The sequence below is a fragment of the Phoca vitulina genome, unplaced genomic scaffold, assembly GCF_004348235.1.
Source record: "Phoca vitulina isolate PV1807 unplaced genomic scaffold, GSC_HSeal_1.0 scaffold20, whole genome shotgun sequence".
NCBI lineage: Eukaryota > Metazoa > Chordata > Mammalia > Carnivora > Phocidae > Phoca > Phoca vitulina.
The window spans coordinates 25,441,474-25,465,062 of record NW_022589723.1 but is presented as its reverse complement, the minus strand read 5'-3'; the positions used below and the strand labels follow the sequence as shown (position 1 = coordinate 25,465,062).

Here is a 23,589-nt window from a genome sequence, read left to right as displayed (position 1 = left end):
AAGGACAGATAAACTCGGTTCAATGTATTTCCTTAATTATTTCATCTGGAACTAATTATGTTTAAGGCATTAGGTAAGATTATAAATAGAATCCGGCCCTGTCTCTCCATGGCTAACTAGTTATCCCCAAACCATTTACTGAAAAATCCTTTCTTTCCTCCCATTAAATTTTGATAACTCCCTTAAATATTCTTACATGTTTGAGGTTATATTTTAATGCCATCTATTTATCCCCTTTGACAAAGATTCTTATTATAAGGGAATTCTATTTTTTAAAACAGCTTCTCTAAGGTATAACTTTCATACTTTAAAATTCACATTTTGTCTCAAGGAGATATTACACACCCATGCTCATAGCCAATAGGTGAAAACAACACAAATGTCCATCAATGGATGAACAGATAAACAAAATATTGTATATGCACACAATGGAATATTATTCAGCCTTAAAGAAAAGAACTCCTATCACATGCTACAACATGAACAAATCCTCAGGACATTATGCTATAATAACCCAGTCACAAAAAAATTTTAAAACACTGTATGATTCCACTTATGGGTGGATCTAAAGCAGTCAAATTCATAAAGAAAGTAGAGCGGTAGCTACTAGGGCTGGGGGGAGAGGGGAAAGGTAGTTATTTAATGAGTATGGAGTTTCAAACTGCAAGAGGAAAAAGTTCTGGAGATCTGTTTCACAACAATGTGGATATACTTAATACCACTGAAATGTACACTTAAAAATGGTTAAGATGGTAAAAAATAAATAAATAAAAATCATGTTCCGTTTCTTCTCTTGCTTTATTTTTCACAAATCTGGTACTGAATGTCTTCTTTTTTTAACCTTTTTAAAAACATTCCTCCCTGTTCATTACTATTACCTGTCAACGTAAAGGTTTGCCAAGAGTTTACAAGTCATGTTTTTAATAAGAATTTTCCCATACGAATACTGAGAGCTAAAAATTTCACCCATTTTAAGTGCACATTTCACCAGTTTTAGTAAATTTATAGAACACAACCATCACCTCAATCCAATTTTAGAACATTTCCAACACCCTTAAAAGATTCTGTTTCAGTCAATCATCATCTCTCCATGCCCATTCCTACAATTCCTACAACTGACCTGAATTTTGTCATTATGGATTGGTTTGTATTTTCAAGAGTTCTATATCAATATGGAATCATACATTATATACACTTTTGTGTCTGATTTTTCATTCAGTGAAATAGTCATTCATGATTTACTCATGCAGCTGTGTGTATCAACAGTTCATTCTTTTTTATTATTGAGTGGTATCCTATCATATGAATATATCACAATTTGTTTATCCATACTTCTGTTGATGGACATCTGGATTTTTCTCATTTTTGGCTATTACAAATAAAGCTGCTATGAACATTAATCTGCTTGGGTTTCTCTCTCCCTCTCCCGAGCACAGAGAGGGGAGGGGCAGAGAGGAGAGAGAGAGAGAGAAAATCTCCAGCCAGCTCACCTCAGAGTGAGGAGCCCGACATGGGACTCGAGGCCTCAACCCTGACATCATGACCTGAGCCACCCAGGCTCCACAACTTTTCATTTTCTTAATGGTGTCTTTTGAAGCATAAAAGTCTTTACGTTTGATGAAATCCAAATTAGCAATTTCTTTTATGCATGATGCTTTTGGTGACACATTTAAGAAATCCCTGCCTAAGAAAGTCACTGAGAAGTTCTCCTATGTTTCTTCTAGAACTGTATAGTTTAGCTCTTACATTTAGGTCTATGTTAATTTTTGTGTCTGACATGACATAAAAGGTCTAAATTAATCTCTTTTGCATGTGGATCTACAACTGTCCCAATAACATCTGTTGAAAAGACTAGAATAATTCTATTTTGATACCTAGTAGATTCAGGTTTTCCTAATTCTTTAGGATTATACAATCAAGGGAAAAGGAAAATTCTTGAGACTTGGACTGAACTGGCATTAAGCAACACTAATGAAGTCCTGACATATCTATAAAATATATTTTTTCATCCAAGAATATATCTTGCCATCTACCAATATCTTTTATAAATCTCTAGAACACCTGTAGGTTTGGTCTGATTATAAATGCTAATAAAGCTATATAATTTTCTTCACAGAGGCCAAATATACTCCTATTAAGATTATTCTCAGAGACTTCATTCTCCTTGTTGCTCTTCTAAATGAGCTCCCTTTATTCTTATTTTCTCCTAGTATGTAATTATACCATCGATACTGTATATGCATTTTTACCCAATTTTTACTGAACTCTTGCTTACCACAATGACAACAAATGGTTCAACTTTGTCATAGTGGAGTTTATGCAATCTATTCCTTCACCCAAGGTGCCATTCCTTGGAAATGTCGAATTTCATCTCTAATACAACTGTACATCATCAAACATCTGCACTATTTCAAAAGCTGGCCAGTATCTGGAGGAGGTACAAGCCCATTGCAAAGATCTACGATGTACTCTCTGATACTTCAAAGAGGAGAACAGAGCAGGCCCCGGAAAATCAGAGTCAATGAAAGATGATCTGATTTGGAGAAAGTTATTTCTGAAGTAGTTTCTAAGTTCTAAAGACTACACACATAGACATATTGAGGTAGAATGTATTTTTAACAGCCTAAATATATCTTATAGGCAGAGGAAAAAAATAGCACTTGAGTGTCTATTTAAAATAATATCTTACATTCAATTTCCAAATTGCTTTTCCAATTTTTCCTTCATAATCATGCACATGATGCAGCTTAAGGCAGGAGTACAAAAAGGATTATATATTTAAAACTAAAAGCATTATACATATAAATAAATCATAGATTTTTTTTTAATACTTCCCTTATTTTAACCCATCTACTGGACATTACCATTCTACATGGAGAGAAAAGCTACACCTGCATATAAACTTTATTAGTGATTTCTCTCCATGTATTGTGTACATGAAATTTCCTTAAAAGCCTGTAAAAAAAATAACCAAACATTATAAACACCTTATAAACAAGCAAAATCTAACATAAATGTAATATTTTGAAGTTCCAGTGATAAGTGATACAAAGCTAGCTTTGTTAATGCATTAAAATGCAATTTACATAATTTTTTATGAACATGGTTTGTGTAACTAAAGGTTATATAAGTAACTGATACACTCTTACTCTACTGCTTAAGTATCATTTTTCTAAAAAGGAACTTGGCAAGCATAAGTTGAACATAATACTTGTAACTAAATAATCACAACAGGCATGATTTGGATATCTATAACTTAGTGTTTTTTCTAGAATGACAATTCTTTAAAACAAAATTTACAGGAAACATTCCTAAAAGTATGAAGTTAAACCTCAGTACTACTTAAAATCAGGAGAATAGGTCACTTCTTACTGGAACAATTTTATTTTCACGTTGTCTCTTATATTTAGAAGTATTAAAGGACAGGTAATTTGAATATAGCTAAGACATTAGAGTAGTAGGACCCTAGATGATTTTAACAATTTCTTTTAAGATTACTTATGTTGTTTGTACCTTTTAAAACATAATGAAGAAAAGGAAAAAATAATGAGAAAAATAACAGGTAACAGCCTGGAAAGAATGTAGGTACTTTAATACAGGTCACAAAAATAATGGCTTCTCTGAGAGAGTTCTTCATGAACTCAACAACCACTTCTATTCCCTGATAAGAGATCACAGATTCTCTTGGCAGCATCTGTAAGAAATTTCAAACACTATAATCATCAATTACCTGGTCCCTCTTTGTCTTAAGTCTGGCATGATGCTAATAATAATAGCTTCCAATTCGAGGGCACATACTTTGTGCCATGTCCAATATTCTGTGTGTCTAGCTCTATCAAGAAACTGAAACTTAGCAAGTTTAAATGACTTGTCAAATAGTAAGCAACACTGGGAATTCAAATTAATTTCAATTCCAGAGCTCATACTCTTTCACATAAACTACATTAACAGTGCTATAAGCACCCAACATGCAGGTGCTAGTTACTATCAAAAGCAGAATCTTCCTGCTACCAGCTGCTTTTGCTACTGCTCCTGTCTTTTGCAGTAACAAACTTACTCAAGTTGTAACAGCTCTAACTCCTCATTAGGATTCTTCTGTTGGGTATCTATCCAACAGAAATGAAAGCATACATATCCATAAAGATTTGTACCCAAATGTTCACAGTAGCCAAATACTGGAAACAATTCAATGTCAATCATCTGACAAATGGGTAAACAAAATAAATGTGGTATATCCATACAATGGAATACTATAAAAGAACTGAGTAATAAACACTAATTACTGATACCTGCTACAACCTGGATGAACCTCAGAAACATTACACTTACCAAAAAAAGCCAGACACAAAAGATCACACACATATATTTATATGAACTGTCCAGAAAAGGCAAGTCCTTAGAGACAGTAACAGATTAGGTTGTGTGGGACTGAGGATTGGATAGGGATTAAATACAAACAAGCAAGAGGGATCTTTTGGGATTAATGGAAATGTTCTAAAACTGCATCGTGGTAATGGCCGCACAACTCTAAGTTTATTAAAAATAACTGAATCATATACTTAAAATGATGAACTTTACAGTACGTAAATTATACCTCAATGAAGCCATTTTCTTTAAGAAAAAAAAAAGCTATAAAACATTCCCTGCCAAATACAAAACTAGATGGGAATACCCAAAATACTAAATATGTCAGTTCACCCTACTTTAGCCAACAAATACAATCCCAATAAGAATACCATCATGTATCTCCCCACTACCACTATCCTCAGATAAACAAGCTCATAAGTTCACTTGGAAGAATAAACAGGCAAAAATAACCAAGAAAATATAAAAGTCTATAATTAAAACAGTGTGCTTCTAGTGTAAGCATAGACCAATGGAACATAATGAAAACTCCAAATAGGTCCAAATGCCTAGGGACATTTAACATATTAAAAATACAGTATCTCAAGTCAATAGGAGAAGGAAAATTTTTAATGATTTGTTTTGGGACAACTGCATAGCCACATTAAAAAAAAATGGATTCATTCCTCATACTGTACATGAGGATAAACATCAAATAGATGCGTGCTTTAAATTAAAAAAAAAGAAAAAGTGAATAATGCAAGGGCTAGGGGAAAAATGGTTATTTCTCTTATAAACTTGGAGTGGGAAAAACTTCCCTAATTATGATTCAAAACCCAGAAACAGTAAAGATAAAGGTTAATAAATGTGACTAACCAAAAAAAAAAGATTTGGCATGATAAAAAAGTGTAACAAAGTCAAAGGACTAATGACAAATTTGGGAGAAATGTGTTATTATATAGGATTTATGTTCCCAATATATATAAAGGGTCTGAAAATGGACAGAAAAATGAAGACCAACATCCTGACTGTAAAACAGGCAAAAGATATGAAGAGAGTGATCATGAGAAATAGAATGACCTTTAAACATATGAAAAGGGGTGCCTGGGTGGCTCAGCTGGTTAAGTGTCTGACTCTTGATTTCGGCTCAGACCATGATCTCAGGATGGTGGGATCAAGCCCTGAACCGGGCTCTGTGCTCAGCGCAGAGTCTGCTTAGGATTCTCTCTCTCCCTCTCCCTCTGCCCCTCCACCTGCTCACACCCTCTCTGCTCTCTCTCTCAAATTTTTCTTTACTTCAAATATCTGAGAGAGAGAGCAGAGCGAGCGAGAGAGCATGAGCAGGGGTGAGGGGCAGAGGCAGCAGGAAGCCTGACGTGGGGCTCGATCCCAGGACCCTGAGATCATGACCTGAGGCAAAGGCAGACGCTAACCAACTGAGCCACCCAGGCACCCCAAATAAAATCTTTTGAAAAATAAAAAACATATGAAAGATATGCAACATTACTTATGAAAAATTTTTAAAATGCTGGCAAACTATTTCTTACCTGTCAGATGGACCAAAAAACCTAAAATCTGACGACAAATTGTTGGAAAGGCTTTGAGAAAACTGGCACTCTCAAATATTGCTGGTGAGCATCCAAAATGGTTATGATCCCCACAGAGAGAAATTTGGCCATATTTTAAAAATAATACATTCATTTATCTTTGGCCCAACAATCCTCTCCTAGAATTCTATTCCAAAGATACAATGGCAAAAATATGAAATAACATATACAAAAAGCTATTCATTGCATTGCTGTTTTTAACAGCAAAAGGCTGCAAACTATTCATCAATATATTGAACAACCTCTGGTGTAACTATACAATGGAATACTACAAAGCTATAAAAAAAAATAAAAATAAAGAGGAATGAAGAGCAATGAATAAAGGAATAATAGTGTGTATATATACAAATACAAATGTGTATACATATATCCTTTGTATTATATATATATATCTTATGTGTGTGTATACACACACACACACACACACACACATACTTTTATTCCTCTATAATCTCTATACCCTAACAATTCTATATAGTTTGGTGAAAAATCAAGAGAGACATTTTAAGAGAAGGAGAGAATAATATGCATTATTTGGTTACATTTTTTTAAAGATTTTATTTATTTGAGAGAGAGAGAGAGAGAGCGCATGAGCATGGGGGAGGGGCAGAGGGAGAGGGAAAAGCAGGCTCCCCACCGAGCAGGGAGCCTGAAGTGAGGCCTGATCCCAGGACCCTGAGATCATGACCCGAACCCAAGGCAGACGCCTAACCAACTGAACCACCCAGGCACCCCTGTTTACATTTCTGAACAGAAAAAAGATGGAATAACAAACCAAAATTTAAAAGTAATGAAAACACGGGGCGCCTGGGTGGCTCAGTTGGTTAAGCGTCTACCTTCAGCTCAGGTCATGATCCCAGGGTCCTGGGATCGAGCCCCGTGTTGGGCACCCTGCTCAGCAGGGAGCCTGCTTCTCCCTCTCCCTCTGCGGCTCCCCCTGCTTGTACTCTCTCTCTCACGATCTCTCTCAAATAAAATCTTTAAAATTAATTAACTGATTGGTGGCATAACCTCATAGAATACTGTCCAACAGCATAAAGGAACCAGAAAAATCTTACATTTATTAGCATTACTATTAGTAATAATTATAAATATTTCCATTTGTATTCATTTATGAACGTTCATTTATATGTATTTATAGGATGTATAGGATAAAGCAAAAAAGCAATTGTTCATATTGTTAAGAATCAAGATTGTCAATGTAAGAGTAAAGAGATCAAATATAAAACACAAGTTTACATAAAAATCCTAATCCCAAACTTTCAATGGAAATAGTCATATAAATTAATGATTTATCGCTTTCTAAAATCTTTATATATTCCTAATTTTATCCATTAAAAAAGCTGAAAGCAATAACAGAACTCAGCAGAGCAATGAACACAATTCCCAGTCTATAACCTCTAAATATCACTTCTCAATAAAAGGAAATTAGTAGTAATTAAAAAAAAAAAAATGGTTGTTTTCCAGGTTTGAGGCAAGTAGTGTAAAGTATCAATGTGGACCATCTTTTATCAGAGACCATCTTGTCAGAGACCACTGGGGTGGTATCAAAAGGACATAAACCCAATTTGAAGATGCTCCCACATGCCACAGATGAAACTATTCAAGCATCAAAAAAATAAAAAGATTACAATACATCAACTATACTATAACCCATGAGTTCATAATGATACCTGAAAATGAAAAATATTGCTAGAGTACAGATTCATTCTGAAAAGTGGTAAATTAAGGTGAAAAATCAAACATTCATCTTGCCTTTCCTATATGGACTGCATTTCATAATAAGCAATTAGTTGAAGAATTCTTTGTAGAAGAACCTCCATTAATAAATGTAAGCAGAACGACAGAAAGTCAACACTTTGCCTAATGAAATAATGGACCCAGGCAAGGTCGTCAAAGCTGTTGCTAATACTACATGAAATGCTGATGGGGGAATTTAGGGTGAAAGGATCAGAATGACACCATCTGAACCCTCTCATCAACTTTAACAAGTGATGCAACAGGAAGTATACAGCACCACCAAGGAAGTGTTGCTAAACTGAACTTGAATCAAATCAAGCTTTTAGATCTAACTACCAGTTTGCAGAAAATACGCAGTATACAAAACAAATTAAATGCTATGATGTCTAGAAATTGTTCTGAAATTCTCCAGAAAAAAAAAGCGAGGGGTGAGAGATAAAATAAGAATGGCAGGATGCTGAAAATTGAAGCTAGATTATGTAGGTATACTTCTATTTTTATGTATGAACATTTCCATATAAAAATAACAACAAAAACCTCTATCAGTGTTATTTTTGGAAAAGGACGAAAAGAAATATTCACAAATGTAATTCTTAATATTAGGACTTTACATTTCCACAGGTTATCTTAAAGTTTATCTTAAAACCTTTTAAGGTTTTAAGTTTTAAGGATAAAAGTTTTTAAACTTTTAAACTTTTAAAACACAAGTCAATACAGTATGGACTGCACTTGGAAATTATGAATATATACCTGTTGGATGTATTTTTTAAGCTGTAAATAAAAACACAGTCACTGAATTAAAAAAAACAATAACAACTGGGAAATGAGGATTTCCCAGTGCTAATATAAGGACTATATAAAATAAGAATTTAAGCAGCAGTTCAGTTAAAGTACACTGAATAGATCACAGAAATATGTCACTAAAATTAACATCTACTCTCAAACTTAGCTTCTATTAAGTTGTTTTAAAGTATCTGAAGTTCTTGGCAAATATTATCAGGAACAAAACTGGATGTATAAATTCTCAACCTAACTGGCAACTAACAACCCAAGTCACATGTCATTTTGGCTTTCCAGGCTTGAAGAAAGAGCCATAATAAATTTAAAACACAATAAGGATGAGCAAATAGGGATTTCCCAGAAATCTACTGATTACAACAAATGAACTAATGTTTGTTACAATGTAAAGTACTGACTTAATTCATTCTTTTTTTTTTTTTTTTTTCTGACTTAATTCATTCTTAGGTGATTTGGTAAAACCAGTTAATCACATACAACTGTTTTATCTTAGAGAGTTTGAAGATCTAACAAAATACTTAACATGTCAAACATTCTTTCCATGAGTACTACAGCAATAGCCAATAAGCGTTGATGGATAGTGTGTGAAAAAGCTGTCCTAGCAGCTCTAGAGTAACTAATACCCATCCATATAAATCATATTATTAAGGTATAATAGATAAATCTAATTAAAATTTGAGATATTCAAACCCTCTCCTAATTCCCAACACACACTAAGACATATTGGAATTGGAGTCAGAAAGCCAGCACTAAAAATACATCTAGAAGGAAAATCTCTCTCTTAAGAATCTAAGAAATTTCTTGATAATAGAGCAATGTCCCATAAATATTTCAGTTTAACTTTTTGAACGTAAATCAATCTAAAATAGTTTTCCAAATGCTTCATATGTAATGAGGGTGATGATAACAATATACCTCATTAAGAGTGTTGGGAGAATGAAATGAGAATACATATAAACACTCAGAACATTACCAGCACAGAGTAAATACTCAAAAAGTGCTAGGTATTTTTATTATCATCACGACATCATCTACTGTTGGGTGATAAAGGAACTTGATGAAAATTCCTTGGAGGGCATTCTGGTAACAACAGCTAGCAAATTTTTTAATGCATGTAACTTCCTATATGCTTTTAGAAATTATTCCTTAAGATATGCTTGCCTAGGTGTGCAAAACTGTGTGCACAAGGCTGTTCAATGCAACAAATATTCATCAACAAAACCTGGCTAAATAGGGGCGCCTGGGTGGCTCAGTCGTTAAGCATCTGCCTTTGGCTCGGGTCATGGTCCCAGGGTCCTGGGACTGAGCCCTGCATCGGGCTCCCTACTCGGTGGGAAGCCCGCTTCTCCCTCTCCCACTCCCCCTGCTTCTGTTCCCTCTCTCGCTGTGTCTCTCTCTGTCAAATAAATAAATAAAAAATCTTAAAAAAAAAAAAAAACCTGGCTAAATAAATTATGAAACATCCATACAAAGGAAATACTATGCAACCATTTTTTTTAAATGAGGATATAACTATACACACTAATATTTTAAAAACCCCATTATTTATTTACCCTTATATATGTTCCACATTTTCTGAGGAGAGAAGAAACTGCTAACTGACTACTTCTGGGTAATAAAACTGGGACCTAAGAAGTGGTAAACTTTTATTTTTTATTTTAAACATTCTGGGTACTTAAAAAATTGCACACTATGTGAATGTTACTCTTAAACCATTATTTAAAAAAAAAAAACAAAACAAATTGGTTTAAAACAAAACATTGGTGTAAAAACCAGAAAAGGGGGCTGCCTGGGTGGCTCAGTCAGTTAAGCATCTGCCTTCGGCTCAGGTCATGATCCCAGGAACCTGGGATCAAGCCCCGCGTTGGGCTCCCTGCTCAGTGGGGAGTCTACTTCTTCCTCTGCCCCTTCCCCTGCTTGTGTACTCTCACTCTCTCTCAAATAAATAAATAAAATCTTTAAAAAAAAGATTAAAAAAATAAAAACCAGAAAAAAAATCCAAAGAATTTGTTTCAACATTTGGATTTGTGTTTCCAGAGACAAACATTACTCTTAAATGTCTGAAAGTATTATGCAGTTGAAATAATGCAATTTTTCCAAGAAAGACAGCAATAACCACATGCTATAGTATTAAATAAGATTTTTTTTTTTTTTTTTTTTTTTTTTAAAGATTTTATTTATTTATTTGAGAGAGAGAAAGCATGAGAGGGGGGAGGATCAGAGGGAGAAGCAGACTCCCTGCTGAGCAGGGAGTCCGATGTGGGACTTGATCCCGGGACTCCAGGATCATGACCTGAGCCGAAGGCAGTTGCTTAACCAACTGAGCCACCCAGGCGCCCCCTTAAATAAGATTTTTAAATGAATTACAGAGTTTGCATTTATCTTGAATACTTGAGAGTATATGAACTCCTTTCTTCCTAGAAACAGACACTGATATTGGCCTACATTACCTCTATTCTCATGCCTCCTACATGCCTACAGCTCCTTGGAACTTCTGCTTCACATCACCAACCATCCTACCTCATTAATTTCAAGCAGAAATTGGGCTCTGCTGCTCTCTCTTCCCCAAACAAGTCTTCACAGTCTAACCACCTGAGGAAAATGTGAAATGTGGCAACTAAGCAAGATAATTCCTATTCTCACCTCCCTGTTTCTCAAGAGACCTCAGAGAATGGTTGCTATAACCTCCTCCCAGTTATAGGTAATCTCAACAAACTCTTTAAAACAAACATTTGGGTAGGTTTAAAAAACTGAACTGATCATGGCTAAAACTAAATATCAAAGTTACTGGTTTTGGAGTTCTGGCAAAGATAGAAAAATAAAAATGGAAGGGGAAAGGGAGTCTTGGAAAAGGAAGTAACCCATATAGAGGGAGAAAAGAGAGAGGGGAAATGGCATATTGGCACAGTAGATTAGCAGGCTCTACCCTTGACAAGCAGGACATCAGGCAAAAACAGGGAGACCTTTGTGTCAGTATTAAAAACCATGATCATAGCCCTTTTATCCCCCATTCTTTCACAAGAAAGTATTCTTTTCCCTCAGCTAAGACACTACTCTTCAATGCTCACTTCAAAAACTTCCTTTAAATTCAGCAAACCGTAAAAATGGTATACATGGAACATACTTACACTTCAGAGACTGCACATAATCTTATTCTAGTTAAATATAATATTTACTGTGAGGAGGGGACAATGCTCTCAAGCTAATCCTCTATCAATTCAATTTTAACTGATCAATCATGTGCTCTACTGAGCACTATCAGGACTAAAAGTTTGTGTTCTAGTATTAGAATAAAAGCATCTCGGGGCACCTGGGTGGCTTAGTCATTAAGCGTCTGCCTTCGGCTCAGGTCATGGTCCCAGGGTCCTAGGATCGAGTCCCACATCGGGCTCCCTGCTCAGCGGGAAGCCTGCTTCTCCCTCTCCCACTCCCCCTGCTTGTGTTCCCTCTCACGCTGTGTCTCTCTCTGTCAAATAAATAAAATCTTTAAAAAAAAAAAAAAAAGAATAAAAGCATCTCTCAAATACTTGAAATTATTTTTCAGTTATAAAGATTATGACAAGGTAACTAGTAATAAGAATAGAGTACTTAAAGGAAAAATAATATTAAGTATTTTAGTGTTCTTACTGCGGTTGAATGTGAAAGAAATCCATCACAGAGCTATCCGAAAAAGTATAAAATTAAAAAATTTGATCTTAGAATTGGAGTCATGGTTTAATACCACAGTTGGCAATTTATTTATATGGCTTAAAAATAAAAGTTAATTGAGCCTTATATTCCTTCTAAAAGCAATGAAATCATTAACACGTAGAAGAGAATTAAGCACAAACACAATGCAAGAGCTTCCATGTTTTGTTCAACTTAAGAAACATTTTTACCTGAGGGAACAGATGGATTGTTTTGGTGGTTTTCACTGGTAGAAACAAACAAATCTTCTTCTCCTTCAGTTGATGAGCTGGAAGAGGATTCGCTGCTGAGGTCATTCTCACTGGAACTACTAGAAGTGGGGAGCAATGCATATTTTCTTCGGGCTAACACTTCTCGTTTTTTTCTCTGCATTAATATCCTCTCTTTTTGTTTCTGTGTCCTCTGTGAGGAATTATTTTTTACAAATCTCTTTCTGCATGGAAGTCTCCTTAATGAACTGCTATGAAAACAGGGTCTTTTCATTAACAATCCTGAAACAGATTCTGTCTCTGTCCGGGGCCACTTTTGGGACCGTGCACTATGAGTTCTACTTTTAGCACTCAAAATTGCCTGGGAATGTCTTACAGAGACTTCTTTATCCTCATCCGAAGTCACAGTATCAGAATCTCCAAAATGTAGACTAGATGAAGGAGAAGAAAGACAATCACTAAAAGAGGAATCATTATCTTCATCGCTTGGTGTTTCTAGGTGTTGCCTCAATCCTAATATTCCCTGGTTCTCTTTAACACAATTTTGCATGTAAGAAGGGCCAGCCTGCTGGCTTTTGCGTTTTTTCCTCACAACAACACTTTTTTCTTGTTCTTGTTGGTTACCATTCATGTCCTTCTCTTGTTTTTGAGAATCATCACACAAATGAGAGAATTCATTCCCCACTTTACTGTTAATCATCTCAACTCCCGCAGGAAAACTTTTGGCTGCCCCAATGGGCTCTGGATGCAAGAGGATGCCTTTCAGACTCTCCTGTGTCTTTGGCGCATCAGAAGGAATCTCACTCTTCATATCCACTTTTAAGGTATATAACTTGTTATATTCAGGAGTCCATTGAGACATGGGAAACTTTAAGGAAGGCCTAGAAGACACAATTAGAAATTTAAAAGGATGTTAATGTTTTACTACACTAACTGAAGAGTTTCAGATTCCACTGAGAACATCGCTGTAACAGAGAACTGCCTTTTCCTGATATACCAGGATATAAAATGGTTGTAATAAGTCATTTTGCTGTTCTTTTAAAACATTTTTCTGATACCTCTACCACATACCCAATTTTTAGAAATATAATAAAGATCATAGAACATAAGCCTACTTGAAAACTTCTATTAATCAAAAACTTACCTTGCTGTTATTATCTTTCTACCTTCAGCAACATATTTGGTTAAAATCTAACAATTTCTTCAAAATCTATTATAGTAAAAATAGATTAAAGGACTAGAATTCAAAAGACTTTGATTAGTCAATGTTTTTTCCTGGTATCCTGAAAGTGGTAATTAAATATTTTTTGTACATCTAGATGGCTACTGTATTAGACAGATTGCTATAAATAATGAACTAGTATAAATATAGCTTCTCTTCCCCATGGTTCTTTTCTTCGTACTATTCTATTCTCTGATGAGAATATAAACTCACTGATAGACAAAATATACAATTAGTACATTTCACAAAGTTTTAGATACACGCAGAAAGACTCCAGCCAAGACTGTGAGTTGCAAAAGATCAGTCAGTTAAAGCAGCACAGGAGAACATAAAACCAAATTTCCTATAACTAATCTAAGGGTATCTAAATCATTCTATCTTTGAAATTAGGGGCTGCTGAACAAGGGGATTTGAAATTAATGCATCTACATCAATGTACACATGAGAATGGTAATAACACAAAAGTAATTAAATATCATGACTCAAAATGGAATGTATTTTTTAGAAAGGCAGTTAATGTGAAAGTGCAAAATATGATTAAATAATGTTAAGACTTTTAACTTAAGTTTTTATTGAAGTACAACAGACACATATTCTAAATTTGTAGCTCGATAAATTCTCACAAAGTGAACATATGTGTGTAACCTCCAAGATCACAAAACATAAAATAACCAGCACCCTAAAAATCCCCTTCCAGTCACTCCAACTACTGGAAGTTGTAACGACTATGGATTAGTTTTGTATTTAACATGCACTTTTAAACCACGTCCTAAAAAGAGAGGATAAAAAGGTATTTGGTAGCAAGTCTTTTCCTTCTCCACAAATGACAGTTACAGGAATATACAACCTCACAGGTCTCCCACTTTATTTTAATGTATAATTATTATCAGAACAGATGACAGCAATTAAAAAAAAAAAAAAAAAGAAACAGCCTATTTCTTTCTTTTTTGAGTAGGCTCCATGCCCAACATGGGGCCTGGAACTCACAACCTTAAGATCAAGAGTCACATGTTCCACTGACTGAGCCAGCCAGCCACCCCAGAAACAGCCTATTTCTATATAAAGCTATCAAAACCTCTATCTTCTATAATTCCTTTTTACAAGGATAGGCAGTGCTGTATCCAAAATGAGCCATCAAGCCCTGTCTGGAGTTCAGCAGGATCAGTAGTAAAGGAGGAACACAGTGAACACATGGGCACAGCAATGAGCAAATTATAAGAGGCAGCAAATCAGACAAGGATCACCATAATTAAATTTAAGAAAACACAAATCACAACAATAAAGTACAGATACATGTGATTTAAGATTCAAGGGGTGGCCCACTAAGATGGCTACAATAAAAAAATATAGATAATAACAAGTGTTGGCAAGGATATAAAGAAATTGGAATCTTCATACATTGCTGGTGGGAATATAAAATGGTGTGGCCACTTTGGAATGTAAAATGGTGTAGCCACAATACTCATAGTACCATTAGTCATGACAGCTCAAAAGTACAAACAATACAAATGTCTATCAATTGAATAAATAAATCCATACCATGGTTACTCATTAATCAAAAGAAATGAAATATTATTTCATGCTACAAAATGATATGACCTCAGAAACGATACACTAAGTAAAAGAAACCAGTCACAAGACCACATTTTGTAAGATTCCTTTCGTAAGAAAAGTCCAGAACAGGCAATGCTATAGAGATAGAAAGTAGATTAGTGATTGTCCGGGACAGGAGAATAACAGGAGAACTGAGATGTGATGGCCAAAGTGTTTCGGATTTACTTTCAGTGAACTGAAAATGTTTTAAAACTGATTGTGGTGATAGCTAATCAATTCTGAATATTCTAAAAACCACTGACGTATACACTTAAAAAGGGAGAGTTGTAATGGTATGTGAATTATATCTCCATAAAGCTGTTGCCAAAAAGTCAAGAAGTATCCAAATTTCTGGGCATCAGATAATTATGGACCTCTCTTTTATCTCACTAAAGAGTCATGTCATTTGGAAAAATCTGGGGATCTTTCAGACATCTATGTCTCCCAGGAGTTGTGATAAGTTGGATCTCTGAAGAAATAAAACTTTATATGCTGAAGAAAAAAAAACTGCTTCAGACTCCTCATCCTTAATTACTAAGTCACCCTCTGGGTCCTGGTAATGGAGATCCTGAGAGGCAATGAAAACTCACCAAATGGACAGATCAATTCTGAGAACAAGAATCCATAAGTGAATTTACAAAGAAGTGATTCATAGCATAATTTACTAAACTCAATTTCTTTTCCATTAGTTTATGCCCCAAAGCCAAAACAATGAACTCTTTATGGTTAACTCTGCTCTGGGTTTTGGTGAATTTTGTCTGCCTAGCTGGAGGCAGGGAGGGAATAAGGGATAGGTGGTAGGTATATGGTACAGTATGTGGTGTGTGTTTGTACACAGGTAACTGTTCTTGAGTTACCATGTCAAGCAGTCATCAAATACAAAATTAACATCCCATATTACCTGAGCTATTCCCACCAGGGGAGTATTCTAATTCATGCTTTTATTTTGAACTGAGAAAAAGAAGAGAAGTTAAGTTCATGAAAAGAAATAAACACCAGTACTGCATTTTTTTAACTAAAAAAGCAAAACTAACACAAAGGATCAATAAATAATGTTCCAAACTATTTGGTATTTGATAAAATTATAATCTAGTCTTTTATTTCTATGAAAATTATTGGCTGATCCAATTTACAAAGGAGGTTAAATATGTACCAGATATATCTTAACTCCTTAGCCACATTAGGACTAGTTTGTTATTATACATTGCTTCAATACTGAATCCACAAGACTAGTCGCTCCTTGTACTGGTTTGAGTCAATCATTTTATTGCTATGTCATGACAGGAGCATACCAATTACTCCTGATACCAGTGTAGGATACCCAACTAGTAAACCTTGCATGAAAAAAAGCACAATAACTAAAAATGTTAACTTTCCAAACTAAAAATTAGGGTTAGGATTTCACAATTTACATCATAAATTAAATTTACATGAGCATAAGGGGGAGGGGTAAAAACTCATTAAGATTATGGATACAACTTTGAGGAACTCTACCTCTAAACTGAGATATGGTTTAGAAACAGTCATTATTATTGGTATGAATGACTTTTACAACCAATGATAAATTTAAGTACTGTTAAGATTAAATAGAAATTTGATGATTTTACAGAGCTCTAAAGGAAACAAGATTTTTAAAAATATCCATAAGATAATTTTGTATTTTTCTATAAAAGTTTTAATTATCAGAAAATGAACTAGAAATATGTCCACTGTTCATCCACTTTTTTCATATAATTAAGTGGAAACAAATATTTGTACCATAGGGATATTACTCAGGACATGTTTTAAATTTTTAATTCTCTTTTACTGATATTTATTTTACCATGTGCCAGTTTAAGAATATGAAATCGAGAACCTGACAGAATACTCTCTCCACCTAAATGCTTAATAACTACCACTACTTATAGCTAAATAGTATGGACAATATGGTTTGTTACATACTCTGAACAGTCAAAATTTCATTAGCAAGAAAGATATTTCAGCCCAACAGGCATCATTCTGGGCTCATAACTACATTAGCAAAATGCCAAAAAATAAACTAAATTTTTTAAAGAGAGATCTCTGCTCTTACACGTAGGAGCACACAATATACTCAATTATGAAAAGGAATGAGGGAACCTTGATAAACTTATTAGCAAATAAAAATTAACTTGCAGACTGGTATCTTGAAAGAAAAGAGGAAGTTACAGTCAGGATAACTACTGGGAGACTACCAAACTCAACTTCTTTTAGGAAGCTAAATGTAGGGCGCCTGGGTGACTCAGACGGTTAGGCATCTGCCTTCAGCTCAGGTCATGATCCCAGGGTCCTGGGATAGGGTCCCACATCGGGCTCCCTGCGGAGCAGGAAGCCTGCTTCTCCCTCTGCCTCTGCCTCTCTGTCTCTCATGAATAAATAAAATCTTAAAAAAAAAAAAAAAAGGAAGCCAGATGTAATAAAAATGTGAAAAAAGATAAATGATCAAGGCAACCTAGCCTAAACAGACAATAATGTTCAGAAGATAGACTGTTAGCTATCAAATGATTCATTTGAAATCTTGTTGACCAAGGGCATCAGGATGAAATAAACCATTACAGATAATTCACTGAAGGTCCTAGAAGAGACAATTATAGATATAATGTTATCAGAGTACAGAAGAAAATGGGATAATGTAAAAAACTTCCAGGATAAAACTCACAGAACACTAAAAACTGCATTTACTGAATCAACAGTTCCAGCAGGTCCACTAGGGTATGTATCTCAGGGGCTGCAAGAGACACTGATCCACATATTGACATTAGAAAACTAAAATCATAGTCCTAACCCTCAAAGAATTCAGACAGGGGAGAAAGAGAAATACAGATTACAAAACACCAAAAGGAAGACACTGCAGGGACACTTAGAAATTAGAGAAGGAATCCATAATTTGAAGGATAAATAAGAGTCAGGAAAGGGAATAACAGCGTAGTGGGGGACAGAAGAGGCAGGCCATTCTAAAATATAAGACAAAGGGTACAACTTGACAAATCTTAAACTACAAAGTTGTATCATTATAGTTGTACTTCAGTTGGACCATCTGGTAAAACGGGGTGAAAAAGGGATTGAAGTGGGCCAAAACTGAAGACAGAAAAGAACAGTAAAGATGCTACTGCTATATAAAATGAGAAAAATACATGGATAGACAATAAGGGACTGCTGATTAGAACGGGAAAGCACAAAATCCAGAGATAATGAATTACCAGGAGTTTGTTAACCTTTGGATAGGAAACATCCAGCACTAGCTAGCATCCTAGTCCAAATGATCATAATCTTCTGCCCGTACTATTGCAACAGACTCTAATTGTTCTTATTTCTACCAACAATTCATTTCTACATAGCAACTTGGTGTATCCTAAGAATATAAATCAGATATTACACCCTTGCTCAAATTTTTCCCGTGGTTCCCAAATGTCTCAAAAACAAAATCCTTTACCACAGTTTATATGACCCTTTATGATCTAATGCCCCTCTATTTCTCTTACCACCTCACCTCTATTCACTAGACTACAGTCAAACTGGCCTTCTTTCTTGCTGTTCTCTGAACATGGCAAGCTTCCTCTGCACCTACACTTTGCGTTCCCCATGCCTACCATGCTTTTCCCAAAGATTTTTGAAAGGCTAACTACATTCTGCTCCCTATGTGGGTCTTGGTTTAAATGTCACCACCTACGCGCCTGGGTGGCTCAGTTGGTTAAGCATCTGCCTTCAGCTCAGATTATGATCCCAGGCTCCTGGGATCAAGTCCCTCACTGGGCTCCCTGCTCAGCAGGGAATCTGCTTCTCCCTCTGCCCCTCCGCCCTGCCCATGATCTCTCTCTCTCTCACTCACTCTCTCTCAAAAAAAAAAAAAAAAAAAAAACCTTAAAAACTTAAAAAATTAGGGGCGCCTGGGTGGCTCAGTCATTAAGTGGCTGCCTTCGGGGCAGAACCAACTTTTTCTTTCCTCTTCCTTCACTCAGGATCAGACCTGCACTGCAGTCCAACAATGGTGTCTTCTCCAGTTCCCGCCATCATTTTCTCTTACAGGCACTTCCCCCTAATAAAATCCTTGCACATTGTGCAATGAGGAAAATACCAACAGTGAAAAGGCAACCCAGAGAATAGAAGAAAATATTCACCAATCATGTATCTGATAAGATATCTGATAAGGATTGATATCTAGAATATATAAGGAATTCCTAAAACTCAACAACAACAAAAACCCGATTAAAAATGGACAAAGGAACTGAGTAATTATTTCTCCAAAGAAGATATACAAATGGCCAACAGGAACATAAAAAGAGGTGCGCCTGGGTGGCTCACTCAGTTAAATGTCCAACTCTTGATTTCAGCTCAGGTCTTGATCTCAGGGTCGTTGAGTTCAAGCCCCTCACTGGGCTCCACACAAAAAATAAAAATAAAAAGATGTTACTAATCAGTAGAGAGATGTAAGTCAAAAATACAATGTGATGCTACTTCACACCCAGGATGGCTATTATCTAAAAAACAAAGTAACAAGTATCAGTAAGGGGTGGAGAAACTGGACCCCTTGTACACTGCTGGGAAATGTAAAATGGTGCAGCAGCTGTGGAAAAGAGTAGCAATTCCTCCAAAAATTAACAGAGAATTACCATGTGATCCAGCAATTCCATTTCTAGGTATGCCCCTAAAAGAAAGCAGGGACTCAAACAGATATTTGACATACCTGTTCACAACAGCATTATTCACAACAGCCAAAAAGAGGAAGCAACCCAAAAGTCCATCAATGGATGAATGAATAAACAAAATGTGGTGTATATATACAGTGAAATATTGTTCAGCCTTAAAAAGAAGGAATCCAGGGCACCTGGGTGGCTCAGTCGGTTAAGCGTCCAACTCTTGATTTCGGCTCAGGTCATGATCTCAAGGTCGTGAGATCAAGCCATTAGTGGGGCTCCAACCTCAGCACAGGGTCTCCTTGAAATCCTCTCCCTCTCTCTCACTAAAATAAATAAGTAAAATAAATCTTTTTTTTTTTTTAAAGGAAGGAATCCATACAAAAACCTGCACTAGATGTTTACAACAGCTTTACTTGTAATTGGCACAACTTGGAAAACAACCAAGATGTCCTTCAGGAGGTGAGTGGATAAACTGTGGTACATCCAGACAATGGAATATTATTCAGTGCTAAAAAGAAAGGAGCTATCAAGCCAGGAAAAGATGTGCAGAAACCTTAAATGCACATTATATTAAGTGAAAGAAGCCAATCTGAAAAGGCTAAACATGCTGAATGATTCCAACTATAGTACATCAAATTCTAGAAAAGGCAAAAAACTATGGAGACAATGAAAATATTAGTGGTTATAGGGAGGGGGTTTGGGGGGCAATAAACAGGTAAAGCAAAAAGGATTTTCAGGGCAGTGAAGTACTGTTTGATATTATAATGAAGGATATATACCATTACACATTTGTCCAAACCCGTAGAATGTACAACACCAAGAGTGAACCCTAAGGTAAACTAAAGACCTCTGAGTGATGATGATGAGTCAATTTAGGTTCATCCTTGGTTAAAAAAAAAAAAAAGTACTATTCTGGTGATTGATGTTGATAATGGGGACAGAGAGTATATAAGAAGTCTCTCATATACCTCCCTCTCAATTTTGTTATAAGCCTGAAACTGCTCTTAAAAAAAAAAAATCTTTAAAAAAAAAGGAAATTCTGACACATGCTACAACATGAATGAACCTTGATGACATTAAGCTAAGTGAAATAGCCAGTCACAAAAGGACAAATACGTATGCTTCCATTTACATGAGTTACCTAGAGCAGTCAAATTCAGAGACAGAAAGTGGAACAGTGGTCACCAGGGCATAGGGGGAGAAGGGGATGGAAGTTAGTGTTAAATGGGTACAGAATTTCAGTTGGGAAAGATAAAAATGTTCTGGATATGGATGGTGGTGGTGGTTGCAAAACAATGTGAATATATTTAATGCCAAACCACACACTTACACATGGTTAAAACAGTAAACTTTATATGATGTATATTTTACAACCAAAAAAAAAAATTCCTTGCACATTTAATCTTGTCGTGGCATCTCTTTCTCAGAGAACCTGTACTAACACACACTCCATTTAAAGAACCAACTTCTTTTCTCCATCATTCAATATCACATCCTGATTTTTGTAAAGTCCTTGACCCGCCAATAACTAAAGTCTCGTTAGCCTATTTTTATTGTATATGGTATGGGTTCCCTCACTAAATTTCGAGTTCCAAGAAAGCAGGAACCTTGTCTGCCCCATTCACTGCCCGATCTCTAGCAACTAAAACTCAACTGGCACATAGTAGGCACTCAATGAATATTTTTTAATTGCATTAATCAATAAAACAATAAATGGGTAAAATTTAAAAAATGACTGCTGTATTTCTGGCTGGGGTAACTAAGAATTATGGTGCTGTCAATCACTAAGACAGGAAAGAAAGGAGAATATGAAGAATGAGAGTAATAGTAACAAAATTATGTAACAATAATAATGTTTAAGACTTGAACATTTATCATAACCCCATTTTCAGTTACAACAGCTCTAGAACCACAGAAAACATAAAAATAAATATTTTATACTTGGGGGTTCAACAAGTCCTTGAAACAGAGAAACTCATCACAAAAAGAAACAGTAAGGAAACAAAGATTTTCTCCTCCATAAAACTGGTAACCTGATCTACATGTAGCTAATTAGAAAATACTACAGAAAAAAAAATACCACTCACAATAGAGGTGAGAAGATTTAATACCCAGTATAACATTTAACAAGAGACACACAGTACCGGCTCCTGGTGCTGCTTGTGGGCTCGTTCAGTGCGGACCTGGTACCTCTTTTGTGAAGCGGCGGCTGAGGAGACTCCAGCACTCACCATGGCCAACAAAAAGCCCAAGGAAGGAGTCAAGACTGAGAACAACGATCATATTAATTTGAAGTTGGCGGGACAGGATGGTTCTGTGGTGCAGTTTAAGATTAAGAGGCATACACCACTTAGTAAATTAATGAAAGCCTATTGTGAATGACAGGGTTTGTCAATGAGGCAGATCAGATTCCGATTTGATGGGCAGCCAATCAATGAAACAGACACAGCTGAACTATTGGAAATGGAGGATGAAGATGCAATTGATGTGTTCCAGCAGCAGACAGGAGGTGTCTACTAAAAAGGGAACCTGCTACTTTACTCCAGAACTCTGTTCCTCCAGACCAAGAAGACAGTCTCAATTAGAAAGCCGCAATTTGGTTCCACCACATCCTGACTACTACAGGATAGTTTTCTCTATTCTTTCATTTTCCCCTTCCCCATTCCTTTATTGTACATAAAGTAACTATGTATGTGCACAAGCATATTGCATTTTTTTTTAACTAAATGGCCAATGGTATGTTTTGATCGACATCAAATGGAGATGGGATGGGGGAAAATACTGCTTCTGTGAAAATACCCCTTCTCTCCATTAGTGGCACGCTCCGTCAGCTCTTATCTTTATATTCCAGTAAGTTATTTTGGTCTCACTGTTTAACAAAAAAAGAACAACATAAAAATCCTTGCATACCTTGTTCGATTGGAGAATTTTAATGTTTTTCTTTTATCATTGTAAAACCAAGGACAATTTTATAACTTTTTTGTACGTAGCTGTTACATGTAGGGCAATCTGTCTTTAAGTAGGGATAAATTACTCTAAAAGAAATGAATCCTAGATAGCTTTCCCTTCAAGTCAAACGTCTTGTTGTTTATTTATTTATTTATTTTTAAAAGATTTATTTATTTGACAGAGAGAGACACAGCGAGAGAGGGAACACAGCAGGGGGAGTGGGAGAGGGAGAAGCAGGCTCCCCGCGGAGCAGGGAACCCGATGCGGGGCTCGATCCCAGGACCCTGGGATCATGACCTGAGGTGAAGGCAGACGCTTAATGACTGAGCCATCCAGGCGCCCCAAGCGTCTTGTTGTTTAAATAAACTTCTTGTTTAAAAAAAAAAAAGAGACACACAGTACCTATATGAAAACAATTATTACTATGTCAGTTTTGCAAAAATTATTGGGAAATTTAATGTGACTCCAAAATATTAGCAAATTTTTAAAACTATAAAACAATGGAGGGGCACCTGGGTGGCTCAGTTGGTTAAGCGTCTGACTTAGGCTCAGGTCATGATCTCAGGGTCCTGGGATCAAGTCCCAAGGTGGGCTCCCTGCTCAACGGGGAGTCTGCTTATCTCCCTCTCTTTCTGCCTCTACCCTCCCACCACTTGTGTGCACGCACTCTCTCAAATAAATAAAATCTTAAAACAAAGGAAACTAGCATTCTAGTTCTCTTAACCTTCAAAGATTCTCTGCCATCCATAGTCCTCCAGACACGTAGATCTGTTCACAGTTCTGTA

The 23,589-nt window shown here is 35.9% G+C and overlaps 1 protein-coding gene and 1 pseudogene across 7 annotated transcripts in view; one reads left to right on the top strand and one right to left on the bottom strand.

Moving 5' to 3' along the window:
- RNF111 (ring finger protein 111) overlaps positions 1 to 23,589 on the bottom strand; it is a 120,092-nt gene that overhangs the window by 35,188 nt on the left and 61,315 nt on the right. For all 7 annotated transcript variants that reach the window (XM_032416986.1, XM_032416987.1, XM_032416988.1 and 4 more), the window contains exon 2: positions 12,368 to 13,266. In XM_032416986.1, coding sequence (XP_032272877.1) covers positions 12,368 to 13,266 — 899 coding nt within the window. The remainder of the gene's footprint in view (positions 1 to 12,367; positions 13,267 to 23,589) is intronic.
- Positions 20,949 to 22,961, top strand: LOC116640193 (annotated as a pseudogene).